Source organism: Myripristis murdjan, chromosome 5, assembly GCF_902150065.1.
Source record: "Myripristis murdjan chromosome 5, fMyrMur1.1, whole genome shotgun sequence".
NCBI classification, from domain to species: Eukaryota; Metazoa; Chordata; class Actinopteri; order Holocentriformes; family Holocentridae; genus Myripristis; species Myripristis murdjan.
In genome coordinates, this window is record NC_043984.1 from 3994494 (window position 1) to 4019251 (window position 24758).

Sequence of the window (24758 nt, forward strand, 5' to 3'; positions counted from 1 at the left end):
CAAAGAGGGCAGCTGCAATTAATTACAACACAGATCAACAAACAGGAAGGTAACAAGAAGTCACCATAACACTGAGACTGAATTTCTGTGTCTAGACATGTCTCCAGGTCTCAACATCCACATCATGAGTCAGCGTCATGCACAAGGCAATTCATAAACAACATCAGAAAATAAGATGAAACATCATAAACAGCGTACTGCCAGTCATTAGCATGGTCTTCAGCACCTAATAAAACTACTTTAAGTGTCAAGTGTCCACAAGGAAGGAAAATACAAAATACCAAAGAGCTAACAATAACACAGTCATACACTGGATTTGGTGCTCACTGAACTGTTCTTAGCGCTTTATCTGACAACAGGATAGCCTCCACTGATGTTATGCTATAACAGAAGACTGACTGATGCACAGCCTATAGGTCATTTTATATTAGTATCTAACATAAATGTAAAGCATGAATGTAAACAATGCAGTAGCGGCACTTACACTGAAGCTTTTACATTTATGTGTTAATGTGAATGTCTTTGAATTCATGTACAAGGAAACCCAATCAGAGTGCACAACCTCAGATAAACCTGATGTAAAGCTGACATTCTTGAGCAGGCGGAGACTGTCACAATATCAGATTTTCACTACAAGATTATGGTAATGATATTGTCTCAAAATCTGTGGAAAATTAAAAAATAATAATGATAAATAATGATAATAATGATAATAATTCTATCAGTGAAATTCATCTTTAACTTTGTTTACTGCACATTTTCTTAGCAAATGAATTACATTCAAAACACAAATTTAGGGAGGCTCAGAGAGAGGCTGTAACCCTAACTGTACAAAATTATTTGCACAATTTTATCATATGCAAATTATTGACATAATATCAATGTAATATCAATGTTTTTTTAAATATCACAATTATAGTTATTGTCAGTTTAGTGCGAAACTCTTAGAGCAGACACTATTTTCAATGCAGTAAATAATGTGTTTAAATATATAATCCTAAACACTTGCTGATTATAGCTTCACTGAGATCATTACATTACTATCCGCTTACTTTTCTCCATTTTTTGGGTTGCTGTTCATTATAAAGGAGCAATCTGACCAGACCACTTTGGCCTCTCATAGCTTCCCCATGGACATAAATCTTTACTTTTGACACCAATGACTTACTCAGCAATTAAAAAAAAATTATTGACAGTGAAATCATTAATTAGTTGTGGCTGTAACATCTTCATTTAATTCAACAGCTTGGTTTTCCTCACTTAATTTCCTGTACCCCAAAAATCAATAATCTTCCTCCTGATCATACAAACTATCAACAAACAAAGTGAAAGTGAACACTTAACAATAAGAAGACTGTCTAATTTTTATGTCACCTTCTGTCAATCTGAAATGTGATTTGTAGATGGGGTTGGTGTGGCAATCTAGACCATGAGGACTGGGCCCTGCTAATAAGTGACATGTGTGCCATTTTTAAAATCAGTATATCACTGTCAAATTAATTGTGATACTTTGGTATAATTACCCTGACAAATGAGAACATAGTCTCAAGTGGATGTTGCTGTTGCAGTAAAGTCTTACATCTTTAGCTCTGTATGCCCAGGAAGGACAGTTGCCCCAATCCTGCTTTCCTGTGAATTCACTTTGTGTCATAAAGCAATCCAACAGACTGCATACAAGTTCCATCCTGATTTTATGCAATGTAAAATACACGTTAAGGGTGAGCAGAGGCTACTTTTCTTATTCATGTTGACAATATGCATTGTCAAATATAGATGTCAATATGTTTTTAGTACCATACAATGGCGCCTGGTTGCAGAAAATTTTTCAAGGTGTCAAAAACCTTACATGCAAGGTTTTAGTGTTAGCCCCATGTAATTTAAGGGTAACGGTTTCTTTCCAGACATTCTGCACCGACCTTCAACCAATGCATGGAATAAATCCATCAGAGACGAGGCAAAGATGCCATTTCCCTCACTGACACCTGTCGGACCAATGCAGCCAAGACATGTTGCAGTTTGAGAAAGGAGCATGGCTAGGATCACAGATTTGGACCAGTACCTATACACTTTCCTCTGGCTAGAAGAGCCAAGTACACACCTGTTCACCTGGGGTTGTCGAAAATCATTCTTGGAAACCAAGGAAATCATTAAGTGAAGTAGGTAAGGCAGGTGGACGGCAAATTACAACACCTCATTGCTGAACAACTCTTTTGTCTTGAATGTTTTGAATGAACCCAACATCACAGACTAGTTTTTTCCTTGAACACAGATTAATTTTTTGATGTTAAAATGCTACTTGTTAAAATCGTAAAAGACTGTTAATGACATTACACTTGACTCTTGAATTTGTTTCAGATGTACGTAAGAACTGAAGTGGAGTCAATGGAAGTTGAAAGTCAATTTATATTACCATGTGGTAAGTAGCCTGAAATGTTACAATTAACAAAACACAAGCCTCATGGCCTTGAAATGAAATTGATCCGCTATCATATGAACAGTATTTTAAATCTTGTGGCCACAAATTAACTAAATCATGGCCTCAATTTTTTTTTCAGTCCACTTATCACATTCCATAGATATTTCAGTATTAAAAAACATATCTTCTCTTAGGAGCATAATGCACTGTGAGAAAGGCAGGTAATTCAGATGCACCAACATGAGAAAGACCTGAAATTCAATTTACTCATAACCACCAGGACACATCCTGTGCCAACCTGGTTACTAGTTCCGCTAAGAACCCAAGAACAGGGAACCTGCTGGTTTCTGGTTAAATTTAAGACTGAAAGGCACTATTAAAAGACCTATTATGTAATTGGTAGAATGAACTTTAAGATCCATTTTGCCTTAAAAATAAACATGAAAGTGGGAAAAAACACACAGCCATCAAAACACAGCGCTGCATGTCTAGCTGAAAAACTTTCTGAAAAAGCAGCACACTGACAAAAACCAAGAGGTAATTAAATCATACAAAAGGCTGCATTTAACTGTATGCAAGATATTTGAAAGCCTTCAAATTAGCCAAGACAAAGTAAGACTTTTTAAGGAGCTTGAGACAGCCTACAAGCAGGCCTTTGCCAGCAGGTACCAGCAAACTGCTTTGATGATGACGATGTAAAAGAGGAAGCAGGAGGGCCGTTCAGCAGGGGTAAATTACCTGATGGTGGGTTGGTCGAGGGCCCGTGGCAAACTGGTGGGGGAGGGAGGAGAGGTCCAGCAAGGAGATTGAAGCAGTGATGGCAAAGCAGGGAGGGAGAAGAGAAAGAGCACAAGAGAGAGACACAAAGATAAGATGAGCAATGACAAGCAGATGCTGGGCAACACAATACAATACCACACAGAGCAACAAAGCTTTAAGGACATAGGATGATGAAGCACTCAGACCTGAGTCAAAGTCTATTTGCAAACAGCTTAATGTTCATTTCAACCTGCTCCCGGTACCAGATGAGTGGGGCTTACCACAACAGGACAATGGAGATAATGTCACACAAAAAAGCTGAATTCTTATGGCACTCATTTGAATTGTGTAAGTTTTATAGATCACTCTGAGCCTAAAAACAGATTTCCACTGGAATGGGTGAGAGAAATGTATTTTATTCTATCATTTACATACATTTTTTTCTATTGCAAAGTAAGGCTAAGTAAGCCCCAATCAATTTAGTTTCGTTTTTGATTCATTTCAGCTCCTATACAGTCATTTATTTACTATCTGCCTATACCGAGAGACAGATTGATATTTTTGTGTCTTTTTCTAAACACTGGAACAACTTTGTGGGACAAGCATCACTCTGATAAATCTAAATGACTAAAACTAAACCAGGCAAGGAAAGATCATTTTAATTAATCAACAACTTTAATAAGTATTGCTGTATTTAGTTCAGTGTTTGTCACGGTTGGTTTTCAAAAACTGCATAAAAAAGGCAGAAAAGAAAGAAAACTTAAGAAAGCATAAAAATGAATACCTTTACTGTCACCCCTCACTCTATGTAGCTGTAGGGCTAGTTTCTGTTTGCAATTTAGAATAATTCCACACAGCAGACACAATGGTGCAACCTGCCTCCTTCTGTAACATGTGCCTCACTGCTGTGACTGGTGGTGGATAATGCACGTTTAAGGCACAGGAACAGGCACAGTTTTTACAAAAAACTGACATAAGCAGAGAGGCTTAGAGAAATCAAATAAATGGATCAGGAACTGATCAGGTGTCATGTAGCCAAAGCTGATCAATCCAAATACAAATTAGGTCAATAAACTGCAGGTTAATCAGGATTTCAAATAATTTTGTGTGACTGTCTACACTTTGCAGTATGCATTGTATTGGCCTAAATGGAAAACTCTGACATTGTTACCTAACAGTTAAAACAAACTAAGATTTATGTGCAAATGCTTTTTGACCCAAGTCTGGCAACCCTTATTGTCTAGATGACAAGGAGGGGGCGGGGCAGGAGCCAGGCGCGATGAAAAGAAAACGCTTACAAGGCCTATGTGCACATTAGGAGCTTGCAAAGTAGAGATAATATCATTTGGTTACTTCTTAGGAGGGAATGATGGAGACCACAACAAAGAAATACGGCCAACAGTTAAATGCATCACTGCCAAACCCATATTGAGGTCAGTGAGTAGTTGAGTAGCTCGGCGTGGCTTCTCAACATGAGATCTCTCCGTCACCAACTCCACAGCATCATGATCTTCCACAGCACTCGCAGTGGAATACAATCTGTTTGGATTGTGACGCAGACAGGCTATAAAGTTGACACCGGGGGATAGCACAGGAGAGAGGGAAACTTACCGGGCGACTCTGTGGCTGTGCATTCATTGGCTGTGTCTGGGGAGAATACACCAGAGGGGCGGAGCCAGCATTTTGTCCAGGGTTGTATGGAGACTGTCAGAGGAAGAAATGCAAAGAGCAAGACAGGTGGAGAAAGGTGGTTATATACAGGCCTGGGGATGTTGCTGGTCATTTCAATGAGACATTTCACTTTCAAAGCAGTTCCTCATCAATGGACGAGACAACATATAAATCAAAGTGTGTATCTATTCTTGATGGTGCTAGGGTATATTTGTTTTGAATGGGAGGCTTGTGCTAAGCAAAAATAAAAACGTTTACACTGAAAGACCACACCACTCATGTGCCTTTATTTCTCATCATGCATGCAGCAGAGCTGAACAGAAGAAGATCTCAGCAGCTCCATTTGCTCTTCTTCGAAATGGCATTGGTATGGTTGAGATAATTTAAGTTTGTGCTGGCTGATAGTGCTATTTATAGGAAGCTGGTGAGTGAGAGGAGCTGCTTTAGGGTGCGGCACTGGGCCATTAGGCCATGACAGAGAAGAGGAACAACTGGGTTCCTCACAGCATAGTCACACACTTCCAGAAAGGCTGAGTCACAGAGTCAACGTGCTTGTGGGTGAGAGCGGTGAGGCTGCCAGAGATTCCAGTATCACATCAACAATGGCATTGACTTTCTGTCTTTATGACAAATTGATTAACTCTTGATTGCTCTTCCCTCCTCGGAGGGAAGAGCAAAGAGATGGGGAAACAGCTTCTATGTTGCTGATGTCTAGAATACTCATCACAGAGTGATAAGTTTTGGTTCTACTGTGGGCAGCAGCTGCACCTAGGGTTGCAGCTATTGATTATTTTAGTAACTGAGAATTCTACCGATTAGCCCACTGATTAATTTGATAAGAAAAATTTGTGTTTTATTACAGAGCAAAAATAAATACAAAAAAGGAAAAAAAAGCAGGTCAGGTTTCTTAAAATAAACAATTACTTTGTTTTCTTTCAGAATAAAAAAAAAATTTGTATTGCCTATTTTAACAATGCAAAAAAAAAAAAAATCTTTCCAAACAAACCCATTAAATGCATAAAGCCCCATATTACATTCATGAGTTTTAAAACCCTGGTCTCTGTTCCAACTTGGAGCCGGATATGGTCATCGTCCCTGTTCTGTCCTGACCTGTAGGCCAACTCAGGTCAGATGCAGTTCCTCACCGGAGAAATGGTCAGTACCACAGTAACATTTCAGAATCATTATATTTTTCACAGGTCTCGTCCATCAGCTAACTAAGGGAAAAGCCAGTGATTACTAACGGTAAGAGCAAGAGGAGAGACAAGTTGTAGTCAGTGCCCAGCGATGGGAAACACTGGTTATAATGGCAATATGTCCTTGTGTTTTCTCTGCCCTTTCCATCTTGCTACCATAGTTGCAGCTCCAACAGTAAGATAACCTGTTTGTGTCACAGGAATTAACATCTGTACGCTCCACAGCCCATTTTAGAGGGTTCTATAGATAAAACAAAGCTTTGAGGCAGAGAATTTGAGTCAAGAATTTTCAGCAACCGAATTAATGGATTTCCGCAAGGAATCGTTTCAGCCCTAGTTGTGCTGCAGTTTGACCAAGTTTTAATTAGATACCCAACTCAATTTCATTAAACACAATAAATTCATGCACAAATGGCTAGCTGCTGAATTAGCGAAATAGTGAAACAGAAAAAATGATAAACAGAAAACACGTAAGAAGAGACAAACAACACAGGTCAAAGGCAGGCAGACAGACGGACAGACCAATGGTGAATACGCAGAAAGGATGACGGCGGACACTGTGACCAACTCACCCCTCCGCCTGCCTCCCAGCCCTTAGGGTAGCGATATGCGGAAGCTGTGGGTACTGATACCTGAGAGAGCGCAGTGGAGTGGGCATGACCAGGCGGGGTGCCCGCTAAGTTAGGGTGTCCCTTTGTGATGTCGTGAGCAGTGTAAGGAGGGCCAGCGTGCCTGGGTACCTGCATTAAAAAAAGGGGTGAGGTTAGATAGATCAATAGATAGATGGGTACAATGTATGGCTGCCTGACAGGAAAGAGATTAAATCATACTGAAACACACACACACACACACACACACACACACACACACACACACACACACACACACACACACACACACACACACACACGGATGGAGAGAAGGAACAGCAGTGGCAGAATTCCACAGGTCATTAGTCCTCCCTCCTGCTGAGGAATGTAAATTAAGCGCTCAGGCTTGGGGATTAGCTCCTGTATGTGTGCAGAGGTGAAGACCTGTGCTGTGCATGTGTGTTGTAGCCTGCTGGGCTGGGGCTGGCTAAGACTGGGCCCTGGCCTCTGCTGCAGCCTACCGCGCCAAAGCATGCTGTGCAATGATGTCTGAGGCTGCAGAGGCCTCACACTGCAAAACTGGGTCAAATAACCATATCAAAATCCCACTCATCTGTGATAGATTGAGTGTGCTTGGCACAATGGAATCGATTGAGTCATGCTAAACAAGCCTTGTCGATAGGGCCTGCAGAGCATTCAGGGCTGCCAACGGTGAAGAGAACACAATCGGACCATTTGCAAGGATGTGATTTGACTCATCCCTCAGCCCGTGGTGTGGCATGATGTGCCTTGGCTGCTGCAGCTGTGGGCTGGCACCACTGCAGGTGCTGCTTGTTGCCGCAGCAGGCCTGGCACACCAGGGAATGAGACAGGATACTGCAGGCAGAGAGCAGGACGCAGGCAGAAAGACAGCCAGGAGAGCTGGGCAGCCCACCTCCTCTCTCCAGAGCCTGTTTCTCTACCCATCTTGCAGTCAGGATTGTACATACATCTTGAGACAGCTAGCTACATAACTAACACCTAAAAATCGACATCTCCAAACTGCTTTTTTTTTCCAGTCTATCAAGTGCTACAGGCTATATTCTGTATCAATCCCTGCTGCATCTCTCTATCTTGTCTGTGTGGCCCACTTCCCTCAGCTGACCTGGGATAAAGCAGCTAATCTAGCTGCTGTTGCCAGGGGAGGAGCCTGCTCTGCTCCAGGCGAATGACTGATTCTGAGGACATACAGAGTGATGGGTGGGGGAGGGGCAGCGAGTGGCTGTATAGGAGATGTACATGAGGAGAAGGGAAGGGAGGGGAGGGCGTGCAAACCCGGTCGTCCGTCACACAGCAGACCAAAGTCTTCCACAGGCACGGTTTATTTCCACCGATGTCATCATTATTGCAGCTATCTCCTAAAACGAACCTACAGTGCTAGAAAACCTTGTGAAACCTGCAATGTTTTGAGCAGTGGAATGTTGTTAAATAACCTCTTTGGATTAATGGCCTATCTCTATGCATACAGGAGTGACTTTCTTGTGCAATGCGCAACTACATTTAATGTTACTCTCACATTTCAGACACCTGTCATCACTGGAGATTTTATCTATGGTGCAATTTAATCATCAATATCACATTTTGTAGATGTATTTCCTAGCCTCGTGAAAGGCAGGGGTAACAGAAAGGAGCACCACAAGTTTATTTTGCTTCAGTTACAATGTTGAGATAAATGTGACTGATGATATCAAGCAGTGTTGAGTTTCACTTGTTCTTAATTTGTCAGCTATGTTCATTTTGGGCAAGAAAAATTGATAAAATGTGAATTTAAAAAATAAAACCAATGATATCTCCTGATTCTTAATGGACACACGTCCACTCCTAAGATGTGCAACAGTGAACAAAGAGATATCCATGTATATTGGTAGGATGTTCACAAGTCAGTAGCTTCCCAAGTCTTCCCCACCCCCTTCCAGATTACTGCCCTGCAGGTTAATGCACATATGGCTCAGCATAGAATAGCTCAACAGTCCAGAACGGCATAGCAGTGCACTACACAGCAAAGCTCAACACTGACTGCTGCATGCCTGCTGTATAATATTCACATTTGTAAAGGGGTGTGGGTCATCTCAGTCCAACATGCCACGGGGATGGGAGGACTGTATAAAAACAACCACGTGTATGAGACTGGTAAATGCTATTTAAGGCTTGTCTTTGTCTTCTTGGGTGCCAGATAGGTGTGGCTGGGTATCTAAGGACAAAACAATGCATGGCCTGATGTTTAGTAAAAGACAGTATATGATGGCAAATTTCCTATAATTTTCTGTGACTGAATTTCAGACTATATGATGCCTTCACAAATAGTGGTGTCACAATTGAGGTTAAATAAACATCAAGAATCACAGTGGGTGACTATTATTTGATAGAGATATGACAGAAACACAGTGTGGTGGGACGGGGAATGCTGACAAATCTCCTACTTGAGCTAAAATGTTCCAGTGCATAAACATAAATTCCATTGTACACACACACACACACACACACACACACACACACATAGAAAACAAATCAATAACAATCACAAAGGAAAGTGGTGGGCCATAACTTAATTTACAAGTTATGAAATGCCTTACAATGATAACTACAAGTAAATGCTATTAAATAATATTAAATGCTAATATTAATCCAAAGCACTACAGCTATGCAAAAGAAAAAAAAAAAAAATCAACACACCGTTACTTTTTGCAATACTGTACCAATTCTCTAACCCTTTAACAATACATATAGTTTATGTGCTTTACTTCAGTGGTCCCCAGGGGTTCTTAGGGGGCTTCCAGGGAGTGCCCAGAAAAATGGGGAATATTTTAATTTCACTATTATATCATTGGCTGGAGGTTATCTCACTGAAATAATGAATAATAATGACTATTCTGTTAATAAGTGTCGCTTTTCACTGTTCATCTGCCAATCAACAGTATAGACAGTTAAGGAATAACTCAAGCTTATTAGAATGGGATCACTGAGACAACATCTTATCAAATACAGGTCCATGGCCTTATGTGCATAAATTTGGGGGTCCTCAACACCAAAAAGGTTGAGAACCACTGCTTTACTTCCATATTATGTTGTGACAGCTATACTTTAGTACGCTGTGTTAACTAAGTGCAATGTGCTAATGATGTTTTAATAAACAGCAATAGGAGTTTGGAATTTAACTGTTTTGAGTCAGTTTGTCACTTGATTTATGATATATGTTGTAGGGCTGGGCTATATGGACAAAATCAAATGTCACAATAACTTTGAGCAAATACTGACTGATAGGGATGATTACTGTAGGGATGATTACTGGTACTTTTGTAAGATATTTACACACAACAGATAACCAGTTATAAGTAATGTGGATATATAGAGTAGGGTTGTCACAATACCAGAAATTCAGTATCCGATACCAATACCTGTGAATTTCCACAATTCAATACCTGTTTCAATACCACAGTAAAAAAAAAAAAAAAAAATAATAATAATTTAAAAAATCCCATTTACCTTAACATGTACTCTTTTATTAAAACATTGAGTATTTAAGCCTTCAAGTAATTAAAACAAACAGTAAGTCAACTGTGCTTAAATAACAACTTTTTAGATCGCACAGAATTTTAACTGCAGTATCCCGCAGAGACATGAGAAAAATACGGAAATAATGAGTAGGTTTATGCACATTTAGAAAAATAAACAACTATTTATCAGGAAACTTCAATGACATTGTGTGCATATTTTGTTTTGCGAATTTATTATTATTCCGAGTATCCGCCTCAAACGCAAATTCCTTCCATACACGACTCTCGCTGTATTTCTTTTGGACAAGCCAAGGCGGAGCTGCTGCTCCAGCTGCACCTGGACGAACCATCTTTCACGTTTTTGTCTCTTCTTCGGCACACACTTGAACAAGTAAGTTGTATATATATACTGCCCCCGTCAGTTTCAGAAGAATATGTTACGACCTGCTGAAGGCTACATCTAAATGAATACTCAATCTAAATAAATACATTCAGTACCTATGGTGCCATAGAAAAAAGGGCACAGCCATATTTTTGGGACTACTGGCATCAACTTAGTACAGGAGTATTGCTTCTCATGACATCCCTAAGATAGAGGCAAATAATGGGACAGCTAGAACAGTCTAGTAGGTGCAGAAAGTTACAATTACTTTACCACAATGCAGCATTTAAAATAGGGATGGAGTGATATATGAGCAGACTGGCATCAGCTGATATCAGCTTTAAAAAGCAACACTAATATCACTTGAAAAGTAATTTTGATGCTGATATTTGGCTGACTGTTAAATTGGCATTTTTCATTTTATTTTTCATAGCTGTCAAACAGAATAAAACTAACTTCTTCTTAAACAGTAACTGTCTTAAGGTAGGTCTGTCTGAAAAGCAGAACCTTTTTGGCACGCATCGTATCAGCCACTGTGGGTGGGAAGGAATCAGACATCAGAAATCGCCTCAAAACATATTAGTGCATCCCTAATTTAAAATCAGGAATGTCACTTATGTCACATCATGATATTAGCATGCAAAATCACAGACAATAAATAGTCTCATTTTGTATTATCGATGTATAGTATAACCCAGCTCTAATATGCTGTATATCTTAGTATAACCAGGTGTTTACACAGTAGGTTACATTTTAAGCTCCATTTGCACGTTTCCAGTCAGTTCTGTAAAGTATTGCAATGAATCCTGACACAAGTCATATCGTGACCCATAAATTGTAACATGTATATCATGAGGCTCTTAGCAATACCCATCCCATAGTAACCTAATTATTTTGTTATTTTCTATAGAATAGATTATATAGCTTGCAATGTAGGGTAATTCTTTTCTTTTTTGCAATACTGATTCTCTTGTATTCAAACCATTACGGGCTATCTGAACTGAACACCAAATCAAACAGTTTGACCAGTATGAGGTTTGGTGAACTGAGTCTGGTGAAGGCAGGTAAGTGTTTGTGTGTATGTGTCTGTGTGTTAGACAGAAATGTCTTCATGTCTCTGCGGGATACTGCAGCTTATGTCTACACTGTGGACATAAGCATATATGCACCACAGATAGGAGTGGGATTGTGCAATATGACAATATATTTCTTGGGACAAGAGAAAAACATCTATCATTGGAAATTTTCCTCTTGTTTCAATCACTGTTGTCACAAAAGGCGGGTTCATGGCAGAATTTTACATCATTGAGTTGGAACTCTTAGTTGTCTTGAATGCAGTTACCACATTTGGGCTTGAATAACAAACAAACATGGAGATGCGTAACACAGAACAAAACTGCCTGTAACACTCCGATACAAAACAGGACTCAGCCGAACCAAGACCAGATGAGCAACTTGTACCTACAAAGAGGAAGATTTTGTCATTCGGATGAGGTCTGGATTAAGGAAATCTGACTAACCAGAAAATGGTACTTTGCAAAGTAAGGCGCAGACCCGTTCCCACGTCAGACTCCTCTACCACTTACAGAAGAACCATAAGAGGCAATACAGTGAGAGCCAAAAAATGTGAGCTACATGGAAGGCAAGTGTTGAAAGCCAAAACAAACCTCAGTTCTGTTCAATGTTTCTTCCACATAAAAAGGACAAAAGAGAAAGCGCCTTTCATTTGTATTTACCGGTAGTTCACAGAAATATAAAAAAGTTGCCATGACACATTTGGCTATTTCATATAGCCAATTTTTTCATCAAATTAACAGAAAATATCCTGTATCATGACATCAAGATATAAAATTATCCATCGTAATAGAAAATTTTGTCCATATAGCACAGCTCTAGATAGGACTGTTTGTATCGTTTTCTTTTAAACTGTAAGTGTGCCTGCACATCACAGGGTATGTATTACTGTGTGTGTGTGTGTGTGTGTGTGTGTGTGTGTGTGTGTGTGTGTGTGTGTTTGAGAGAGGGGTTACATGCGGTGACTCACGCTGTAGACTGCAGCGACTCCAGGCTGTGTGGGGAAGATTCGGTCGTCCAGTGATGGCTGAACCCGTGGGATTCTGCAAAGTGGTGTGTTAAGGAAAAGGACAGAAGGATTTAGGACAGAAAACACGCTGCAGGTAAGAGCTGGTGGCAGAAACAGAGGGACGTGGATCAGTCAACAGGCACCACTCCGGTCCTGTTTTCTGTATACCTGACAAAAACATGTCTGAGTCACAAGCAATGCTGACCAAACCACTCAAGCAGACAGCATCCAGTGTGTGGGGACATATCCTGTTTAGCAAGTAACTTTAATAACACAACTCTGCTTGCATTACTTAATTCTGGAACTTTGCTGGCATTTTAGGAAGTCTTTATGCAATGCCTTTAGCTGATTCAAATCCGAAGGGCTTTCCTCAGCCCTGATAGCTCGGCTAGTTTGATTTTGAGGATTTTCTCTCATCTCCTACAGCTCTTGCCCCCCACCACCCCACCCAAAATGCCCCATCTCCAAGAGTACACCATGTACCTTCACTATTCTGCGTGTGTTCAAGGGAAATCCCGACATGGATTTCTGGACCACTCCACACCTCCCACAAAGGGGATCAACAGAGCTTAAAGAATGGACGACTGTGTGGCTCAGGCAGAAAAAATAAGAAAGGTAGGACTCGCCTTCTTTAATCATTGTCTCTTCCTCTGTTATGTATAGTCAGAGACATCAAAGAAAAGTTGTGCCATAACACCTATACTTGGCTTGATTTACCCTTCTGGAGTTATCTGTCCAAATGTGTGGATGGGTTTCTATGTCTGGAACATACACTGCAAACCCAAATCCATCCATGACATAAAATTTTATTGTCAAGTCCACGCATATGTTCAAGACATAAATGTTAAGTCAACTATTTTTGATTTTTGAGTTAATTTTATTAAAATGTATAAAGCCAATACAGCCAAATTAGTTCAAGGCCAATTAACGACTCATATGATGTGCACTTAGCATGTATTTTGATTGATGATTTAACTAAAAAAATGGTTGTAAAAATACATACGCAATGTTTTTACATTCATATGACAAATAGTCACTTCAATAAAATAAAGTTCTTCAATAAAATGAAAAAATCTGTTGTCATTTGACACAACAAAAAAGCAAGATTATAACAAGAGTTGCAGAGTTATACTGAATACAAAATTTGCAGTTTTTTTTTTATTGTGACTAAAAAAGTTGTGTTGAACTGACATAAATTTCCAGTTAGACAGGGGTCATATGGCAGTTATTTTGTGTCTGATGTACTCATAACTTTCATGTTACTGTACTGTACTAAGCTAACAGTTTTGTGTGTAAGCCATCTCCAATAAACTTTTAAGTTGAGTGAACAAACTGGGATTTACAGTGTAGGAGACATGACAAAAGAAGAGGAGAGAAGCAGCGTATAACAGCGAGACAGAAGAGAGAACAGGAGTAGTTAGTAACCTGCTCAGGCAGTTGTCTGTGACAGAGAAATTCAGGCTCACTAGCTGCTGGTCACGTGGTTTAAGGGAAACTGAAGGTCTGGCTTTCTTCCTTTCACCCAAATCACGCCTCTCTTTCCCCTAAGCCCTCTCTCCCTTACTTTGCACTTGCCTGCAGGGGCCATCATCTCTCTTGGCGTCCTGCCGACACCTCCACTCTTCACACAGAACATGAGAGGGAGTGAAAAAGGAGAGAGGGGACACAAGGAGAGACAGGGAGACTTAAAAGAAGACTGAGGTTACAAAAGCAAAAGGTACAGCGAGGGCATGATCTGTTTTGTGGCTACGGAATTTGGAAAAACAACAACACAAAACATACACACACGCCCACACCACCGCAACCCCCCCGCACCACATACACATAGAGAAATTAACAGCAAGTCAAGGCTGTGTCTCTTCACACTGACATGACAGTCTGGGTGAGAAAGGAGAAGCATAACAAAGCAGATCCATCAATAAATTGTGTGAAGGGCACGGCAGTCTTTACAATTCTTCAGTTATTTTTGCACGCGTGGAGTACGATACAGGAGACTTGTACCACTTAGAACAAGAAACACTGGATAGATAAGATAATCACTGCAAAGCATCTGAAAATTGCCTATTATTTTTTGTGTTTGACAGATTACCTGTGACAATCTGAACTGCCTCACCTAGCACAACAAGCACATGAAAAAATAAATGATAAGGGCAATTTACAAACGCTGTCGAACCCATGTCCGGCAAAGAAGACAGTGAGAGAGAGAAAGACGGTGAGAGTGCGGCGGAGGGTTATCTACAGCAAGGCAACCTGATCTGTCTGCTGTAGGTGACCGCTGGTCAGCAGGGGCATCTATGCTGGGAATGTAAACAGAGCCAGCAGACAGGTGAAAGCAGGGTCCGCCTGCTGGGGAAACACTGACAATTCCACTTAGCGGTCAGGGGTCTTTGTCAATAGCGGCGGGAGCATGGATACAAAGGGAAAAAATGATCAGGTGAAACGAGACACATGACACCCCCCATGGGATTTGGCAGGCCAAACCGTGTGACTCTTACTGGTATTACAATCTGATCTGTTGGTGATGATTGCTATTTTGTGGTGAACTGTCCTTAGACCATTCATGTGCAGAGGTATGAACATTGTGACATAATCTTTACCTGAAAAAATAGAGTCTACACAGTAGATAAGTGGGTTAGGGTTGCATTTTGCATGACTTTTTCAAGTTGTCTAAAAGTAGATCCAAGAGAAACAGGGGGAGTGATTGCAAAATGTGTTTTGTGACCTATTTTATACTTAAATAACAAAAGTTTGGCCAACAATTATATACAATACTGTAACATTATATCCAACATCAACATTACGTTTGGTGCAGCACACTTTCAAATTCACCTGCCATTGCAGCATTTGCTGGATGTGTCACAGATCTAAAGCATTTTCTTCATTTTCTTTTCTTTAATTGCAGCCAAATTGTGAAAACACGTGATCAATTTAGCTGGTGAAAAGAAGTACACAGAGCTCTGTCATCTCAAAGAAAGTAAGAGGGCAAACACCCTCTAGTCAACTAGTATGTTATTTTCTAAAGAAATGAGGTGTGCTGTTGGAACAAAAACCTGTGCCATGCAATGGTTGTAATAGTTTTACATTCATATTCCTACATCATATTCTGGGTGAAACTGAACTGGTGATATTGGGCATGAAACATATTTCACTTGCATTTGACACAGTAACACAACAAATTATTGTTTAATTGGATAATTGCTCAAAAATCCAATCTGAGGTTGTTGTTGTTTTGGTTTGGTTTTTTTTGTTAATTTCTTTTGGACAACTAAAAAAATCATTCTATTGAACAGACAAAAATTGTTGGTCTTAGACAGACTTTATAACAAAAATTCACTTTAGTACAACATAAAAAGGTTTGCAAATTTTGGCGATGCATTGTCCCATGTGGGTTCAGCAATCATCACCTACGAACAGTGGCTGTCCCAGCTACTTCTGCACTTTGTATCATTTTGCTTAACTTCTTAAACAAACTAAAGCATGGTGACAAGATTCTCCATCTCTTCTGTCAATGTTACTTTGTTCAGCTGCAGTTTCAAGACTGAATGCTGGTGGTCAAAGCTTTCCAAGGGCCTGGTGGCCAAGTGGTCATGCAGTCATGTCCTGGTGATCATGCTGTGAAAAGAAAATGTCTACAAGAGAAATATCACTTATGCTAAGCCCTGCATTAAGATGGTCAGGTAACCAGATGGATGCCGACACTTCACAATAAAGCTGTGCTGCAGGTATCAGGCACACAACCATGAAAGTGGCTGACCACACTAATTAGACATTAGTCATTGGTTTGATCTTCATTAATTTTCCGCTTGAGAAGAGAAGGTAACCACAATGTCATCTTAAAGACTTACAACAGGGGTACTGCTTCAGAAAAGGAAACAGGTAATGTAAAATTAAGATGTTTTATTTGCTGAGTAATCAGCTGTAAAAGCCAGCCAACTAAAGGCTGGACAAAAGGAGGCCACTGGTGACTGATTTACAACTTGCCCTGATGTACTTTGACAAGGTGGATGGGACATATAATGAAATGCAACACACAGATACAGGAGAGTTGAAGGGTCACAGACTTAATTGAAACATACCTTGAGATTGCCAACAATCTGAACTGGGGGGCATGTGGGGACAGTAGCCATAGATCTCTGCTTTTGACAGTCAAAGTCTGCATGTCAAGGCGAAGTTTAGGGATTATTAGGTTTGGTTTATGCCTCGCACGGAGACGGAGTGACCGACGCCGCATGGCCAGCCACATAGGGAACAAGTGTGGTTGTCCACCAGCTGAATATTGAAACAACACAGAAGGCGGCCTCAATGACACATTCCTGCAAGACTGGCTGAGCAGAGGCAGGAAAGATGTGGGCAGGGAGAAGTGAATTTAGAAGAAAACTTCCACCAAGGAGTAACCTCTGATTGCATCCATGTCTGCAGCATGAGCATGAGCCCAGCCTGAGAAGCTCCTCTTTTAGGTTACTCATCAAGTCTGGTCTACCTTCTGAGAAAATGAAAACATTTAAACATCAACATTTGTTACCACTGAAAGGCAGCCTGCCAAAGTAGTTTTTAGAAGTGTGATCATGGTGGTCCATTGATTCCACACCAGCTGTTATAGCCCTAACCTGTAATCAACCCTAAACCTGAAGAACCATTTGCAATGAAGAATCTAAAGTACTGGCAATTTTGACTGCTGTCCTAACTCCAATTCCAACATGCAGGAATGTGAACAGGCCAAAAAAACAAAAAATCAGAAAATAATGGGGAACAGGCATGGCAGCAGAACTGTTCAGAAGAGTGTCTCTTGGTTAAAAAAAAAAAAAAAGAAAAAGAAAAAAAAGAAATCCCAAATCACAGTTTGGATGAATTGTGTTCTGAGAGAACCACAGCAGGAAGGTCAGTGTGTTCACCTTAAACAGAATCATGAGTATCTGAAGAAATGGGATTGTATTCAATAAACATACTGAATTTATTATTCAGGATTGCCCTTGTTCACAGACCATCAAAGAATTATTGATCAGTGTTTAGTCAAAGGATAATTATCGATAAGCTGTTAAGTGAAATGACCGCATATATTTGACTATAACTTCAGAGGTAAACAAATTCAGCTCCCATATTCCAAGACTAGCAGCGATTCATAGTGGATGTAGGCCTACGTCATATTCCTTTGCCCTTCAGCCTAAACAAAATCTACACAAGACAAGAATCTTGTAATGTCATTTCAATACCAAAGTAGGGCTGCTTGATCAAGGCAAAAATCATAATCACAATCACTTTGGTCAATATTGAGATCACGATTATTTAATACAATTACTCATCGACTGTGAAAACATGCATCTATTGAACTTTTTATTTTCAATTATCTTTTATCAGTGGATTTCCTTAAACTTTAAATATAAGCATGCCACAGCCTTGCTGAGAGTGAATTTGGGTTTTTAGGGAGGGGCGAAAGCACACCACTGCAAAGAATGGAGTATGCTGGATTTACAACACAGGCAAAATGAAAGCATCATAGTGAAACAAAATGCAGCACAATTATAGTTTTATCTCAAATATCTTGTTTTCATAATCGTCTGAAGCCAAAATCTTAATTGAAAAAGAAATTTGATTCATCGCCCAGCCCTGTATCAAACTATTATTTGGAAAGGGCCTGAGGCGTAAGAGGCTGCTTCTATTGCTGGGTACTGAATTTAAGTCCAAAGTCAGATCAAAAACATACAGTGACTGCTGTTCTTCTGACACCTTTTCTCCAGAGCACATATCAGATCATAGAGAACAGCATGGGTTACAAGGAGGAAAAAAACTTATTCTGGGGAAGCTCTGCCCTGCACACAAAGAAGCTCGGGTGACACCTAGAAAGGGCTTCCGTGCACACACCAGGCTTATGACTGAATGCCAACCCACACACTTTTGTGGCTAAATCCTCACTATGTTCACTTATTTCAACTCTGAAAACGAGCCTCTAAGCATAATGGGGGGTTGTCTCTTTTCAGAAGGGGGAATCCTTAACACCAGCACTTGTCAGCAGGTCAGTTGTGACCCAAAATTGGGTCAAGAGACATTCTCACAGTGCCATGGAAATAGAACACTGAATAACTAACATAATAGATTACACTTTAACAAGATAAAATCTGGGTTCCTAAGACAACCATTTGGGAACCACAGCATAAAATGAGTCAGCGTAAGAGCTTAACAATTGCTTGAACATTATCAATATCGCGGTATGGCTAAGTGTAATATCCAAATTGAAGGAGCTACATTTTTTTTTTTTTTTTTTGCTAAAGGTAAAATATGACAAAACAGTGTTGTAAATAAGGAATTTTGGTGCTACAGAGATAACCTGGCCTACAAGTTGTATTTTCCAAATGTACAACAGCATGTTGGTTTGGCACAGGAAAAAATCACATCACCATCCTTTAAGTGGCTTTTTAAGTGAAAATTAAAATTATAATGCAAAAATGATCAGTTCTACTAAACGAATCATATTGCAATATCTGTAAATACAATCGCAATAAGATTGTTAAGCGCTAGTCAACACTGACCCTCGTTCTCTTAGGAGATCATGAAGTAGCAGCAGCCACTCCCCCTTGTCCCTTGACCCTACAGTGACCTGTAAGCCTCATTTGGAGCCATAAAGGAGGAAAAGCTGCTGCTGCTCCTACTTCATCATTAGCTTACTGTAAAGCCACTTAAGTGCTGAGTGTGTGAGTGAGTGAGAGGGAGAGAAAGGGAGTGACTGGGGGGGGGCAGTCTTAGAGACAGCAGAGCTGGGACAAGACAGACAAAAAAAAAAAAAAGCCGGAAAACGTAACTTTCCATTTGAAATAAATGGCTGAAACAGAGTTGAAAGTCCAACCCCCCTCCAACAAATCACACCTCTAAAATACCAGAGAAATAAGGAGAGCCAGACTGAGACAGACTGAATTTTTTGCTGACTCAACTATGTTACACATAAATGTTGATAATTAAAAAAAAAAAAAAAAGTATTATTTTCCAATGCCATGTAATTACACAAAGGGTTTTTCTGTGTGTCACATGTAAAATAAATGCGACCCCCCTTCTTATAAGCCTACCGGACCCTCCCATCTCTCTCAGCACCGGCCCAGCCTCTCCTGTCAGTGCAGACTACCTGGAAAGCTCAGTGCAGTGGGTTCAGTGTGGAGGCATAGGAAGTGAGTGGAGACGGCCCAGATGGTACAGACACAAACCCTCCTTCTCCCTGCTGGCCCACCGGCCACTCACACAAACAGTCTCTCTCAAACACACACAAGCACACACCATTGGATAAACGCAGAGCCCACAAAGCTCTAGCTGCCTGCCTGCTGTTGCTGAGACTGCTCTTTCACTAAAGTACTGACAATAGATGCTAGGTCGGTGGAATCAATTCTCTTACAAACCACATCTTTGGCCACACTGATCCTGGAGATGTTCTATAGCCTTTCTTTTGCCCATTAAAAGATTTGCCTCTTTTGTTTTTGGTATAAAGACACTGTCCCCCTGAGACTAACCCTGGGCCTTATTTTCCTAGTTTTTGCCATCATGACAACTGTTCAATATTTCATGACTTACTCCACTGTAGAGCTTTTCGTTCTGTGTTTGCAGCAATCACCACTTGGAGGTTGGCATGAATGTTCTTCCTAGTCGGCAGTACATATTTATGGAATACCTGATACAACATCATTAGAATAAGTTACAACAACATATCCAGCTGCAATATATGCAAGTTTTGAGCAACACATAATCAGACAATCGGATGTAGGGAAGTTCCTGTGCAGTGTGGTTGTCCCTGCACTGAAAGGACATGTTTTAATTGCTTTTGGGGTTTGACTGTTGGAGATTGTGTTGGCCATCTGTGTGTACTGGAGAGTAATGTACCCTGCAAACTGCAGGAATCTAAACTGTTCAGTGAAGTGACTACATTTTGAAGACAATCAATTGTCATGATGGTAAAAAACTAGGACCATTTTTGTCTTTCTATGACTGGCCAGTTAACTCCAGATCGAAGTCACCACACAATATGCATTTCATTTATTTAAAGCACTTTGCTCACTGTGAAGAAACATGGATGATGTGGAGAGCAATGACTAAAGGAGAATTTTTAAGACTTGAGACAATTGATATATAAATCGTTCAGAAGGGAATTAGACTCATTATTGGGAAGGTGGTCTTAATATTTTGTGCACTCAGTGTAGGGCTGTGTGCTGGTGGCACTCCCTCTCTGCAAGGCATAGACCTGGGCTTGTCTGAATGCTGGCTCATAACAACTCAGCAGTTTATTTATAACATCCCACAGTGAGTGTGCTCATGAGACTATCTCCACATGTAGGCTGCATACACCTGTCCTTGAATATGGGACCTAGGCACTGTGTGACTTACCAGCTGAGTACATACATTACCTAACTGTAACTTAGTACTCTACAAACACCAGCTGCATAGTTAAGCCATTTGCCTGCCATACTCAACTTCCCTGTTCCTTATTAGCCCATGCTGTCATTCTTTTTTTAAGGGAACCCAAATGAGGACAAAGAATTCATATAATTAGCAAAGCTGGAAGACACAGAGAAAGGAGTATGCCTAATCAAAGGAGGATGAAGGTACTGTACCATAAAAGCAAAAGGGGGGAAGGGAGGACAAGGAGGGGTGAGTGGGGACAAGTGAGGTTTTTGGTTCCCTTGGAGCAGGGTGAGGTGAGGTAGGGAGGGAGGAAAGGGAGGGGTGGGAGTGGGGGGGGCTGAGGCAGGCTGGCTGACCTGGGCCTTTGTTGGCAGATGGTGGGAAGCGCCGCCTTGGCCTCTCGCTCTGAATGCTAAGCAGCACTGCCATTGTCTGGGGTGTGCAGCAGCAGCCGCATGCGCCGAGTGTTTCTCTGGCAACCAGGAACAGAAACAAACTGCCCCCCACCTCACACACACCTCACCATCCTCCCGCCATACACCCCTGTGCATCTCAAACTCCACACAGACACACACACACACATACAATTGCACACAGAGATTACAACCCCCGAGCGGGAAATCCCATCCACTGGGAGTGTAGGTCAGATGGAGCATAACATGCCCCAACACTCCTGACCTCAGAGGACAGGGGAGAGTGACATGGCAGACGAGCTGCGACACTCATATGCTCCAGTTTAGACAGACAACACAATCAAATGCAGTGAAGTTCAATGTACTGGAGTCCTAGCAGAGTTGTTGGTGTTTTTTGTTTTAGAAGTTGACTGTCACTGCACTTGCGCAATGAAAATGCATTTTGTAGCAGGGTAACGCTGGATGATGTTGCTGTGGCAAAAAAAAAAAAAACACCAATGTGCCCACACTTATAAATAACAACATTGTCAAATTACTACACAAAAAATTAAGTTTACTGTATATCAATCTAATTTTTAATAGGACTTTCTTTTCCCACATGCATGGACTTACATCGAGTCATATCATAATGTAGTTGTAACCTAATTAAGGCTAAATTAATCTCTACTAGATTTAACATTTGTTATAGCAACAGTAAAACTGTGTTATCAACTGCCCACATATTACTTTGACACCAACCCAAATTTTGTCCTATGATTTTTAACATAAGTATTATATGCTAGGGTCAATGGATCACTGGCCATATTTTCAGCAGAAATTTGGGGATGCAACACAAAATCAGGCTGGTCACATCAGTGGATCAAAGCCATTAAGCCAAGTAAAAGCTATTATAGCCAACCAACACCACAAATAAAACAATTGAGGTGACATATCCATGTCGAAACATTTGTCATTCTAACAGATATTCATGTAGCTCTTCACAAAAACATCCATAAAAGTAATTAGACAGGATGCAGTTCCGTAATCATATGCATATAACTTATTACACATATTATTGTTGCTTAAGGCTATAAGTAGGTCAAGTAAATTCACCTGTCATTTAAGAAGCTTGAAGAGTCAAAAGAGAACAGCTTGAAAAATACAAAGAGCACTGTCACTTCTGCTGCATCCTGACTTACTCATCTAGCTCAAAAGCGAAGTCACAAACGTCACACTGCCTGCCATAATCAGCTACTTACTGTCCCTTACAGATGTCAGGATCACAGGGTGGCTCTGGCAGTGGGTGGCAGAAAATCAGGTAGAGACAACACACCCTAAAGCGAAGTCACAACAGAAGCTGTCACATCTCTAAAGCACATCTCTCCTCCACTAGCAGACACAAGAAGTCAACCTAATCCTCCCTCACACTGCTGCCAACACGCTGTGAATAAAACAGGAGGTGACATAACCACGGTGACTTCACTCCATGAAAAGTAGAACCATGAACCCAAATAATACTGATCTAGCAGCTGCAATGCACAATGTTTCTATAAAACCACTTATTAGACTCTTTAGACTCCTTATATTTGCATCAAACCACAGGTGAAGTGTATTTTGGGACACTTCACCATGCAGTCAAAGGTCTATAAACATGCAAATACAGCACTTGGTCATGACAAACACCAGGTCAAGCGTTGATGAAAACTGAAAGCATCTTCTCTTGATAGACGACAAAACACATACGTTGCCGCAATATCCGTAAGCGGAATTAAGTCATGTCGATCAGCTGATCGTGTGTGATCATACCAAGACAGAAATCAAATGTCACCATCTGTCAGGGCGATCATGAAGCAGGCTAGCTACCAGCCTGTCATCTTGAGAGCCGGCTGGCCCTGGCTCTAGCAGGCCTGTCAAAGTGCAATGTAGCACCCAATTAAGAAACTACCCGCTCCTCAGGTAATGTGGAAAGGAGAGGATGGGAAGTGTGTTGCCCAGAGCCGGGCCTGGCATCGGTAACATTAGCCCCCATCATTAAGCCACGGGTCACCACCTTGAAATTGATTAAACCTGCAGTTCTGCGACGTGTCTTCACACACTTGTGCACTTGCTAACCAGGGAAGCTAGCTGGCTGCTGACTAGGCTAATGCACCTTGCTAGCAACTAACGTTAACTGAACAAAGCCGGTAAACGGTGTGTAAAAGCGTGAAAGCTTTCCAGTCAAAGAGCCTGGCTTAGACAAATGTTACTCCACCCCAAAACAAAGCAATAACGCGCATATGTCACGGTCAAACATTATTCATTACAAATGTGAGTGTAAAAAGTGGTGTAACTACAATAAATGGAGCTGACATTAGCGGTAACTACGGCGCTGCAGCCGGCTTGATAAGCTAACGTTAGCATGCTAGCTAGCTAATTGTCCGTACCCTCCCCTCCCCACTCCCTCCATAAGAAACATCACTCGTTCCCCGCATCCAGCCTCAATTATCAAGAATAAAACAACCAAACTGTGTATTTCACATTCGTAAAGGGGCGTGAGACGCATCAATTTACAATAAACTCCCATGTCACTTGAATGAAAGGATACTGAGGTGGCGGAACAGCGGTAGGCTGAGGAGCGGTTGGGGCTCCCGGCGGTAAAGACACGGAGGTCAGGGTAGCCCGCAGTTGGCTCGACGGAGAAGGGCCAGTTCCAGGTCCGCTAACTGCGACAGTGGCGGATTTGGGGACCACTTTCGATGGCAAACTCATCGCAAAAAAATTAACAAATGAAAACAATACCTTAATAAATACTGATACAAACAAAGCCTAGCTCGCATACATATACCGAGCGCTGCGAATTCTTGAAGCAGGCCCCAGATCCCTTTGACAAACTGGGATAACGAAGCTCGAATAGCAACACAAACGTCTTTTTCATGGAAAGTCGCTGTTCGGATCAGCGGTGCTATTCATGGGGACGGTGGGAGGTTTTGCCTCCCTTGCCCGTCCGGAACCTCCGCGGATCCGGTTCGGTTCGTTTCTTCAAATAAATATTTGCCGCGATCTTCAACCTCCTTCAGCAGTTTACCTTTTCTTCTCAGTAAGTGTGTTTTCTATCATTTTTTTCTCACGGAGATGGGAGACTTCGTCAACATGGCGTTGCGGCCGCTTCCAGCAGTCCGGGCAGGACAGATGATTCGGCAATTCTCGGCCAGTTACGGAGATGCTCGGCCTATCAAAGACGGCTATCGAAGGCATGCCTCATGTTTCTGTAATGCGTCCTAAATATTAGATCAACTTGTCTGTTTTCGTCCTGTTTTTCAAGTTTAAGCATGTTTGACGTGATAAATCTTAAGCACAATTTTTGCAACAATTTAAACAGTG

General features: G+C 41.1%; 1 protein-coding gene across 3 annotated transcripts in view; it reads right to left on the minus strand.

The window, feature by feature from the left end:
* eif4g3a (eukaryotic translation initiation factor 4 gamma, 3a) overlaps window positions 1-24580 on the minus strand; it is a 67997-nt gene extending 43417 nt beyond the window's left edge. For all 3 annotated transcript variants that reach the window (XM_030052304.1, XM_030052303.1, XM_030052302.1), the window contains exons 1-5: window positions 23983-24580; window positions 12592-12664; window positions 6615-6782; window positions 4787-4879; window positions 3155-3187 (exon numbers count right to left, since the gene is read on the minus strand). In XM_030052304.1, the coding sequence (XP_029908164.1) occupies window positions 3155-3187; window positions 4787-4879; window positions 6615-6782; window positions 12592-12664; window positions 23983-24146 (531 nt within the window). In that variant the 5' untranslated portion in view covers window positions 24147-24580. The remainder of the gene's footprint in view (window positions 1-3154; window positions 3188-4786; window positions 4880-6614; window positions 6783-12591; window positions 12665-23982) is intronic.
* Window positions 24581-24758: the final 178 nt, after the last annotated feature.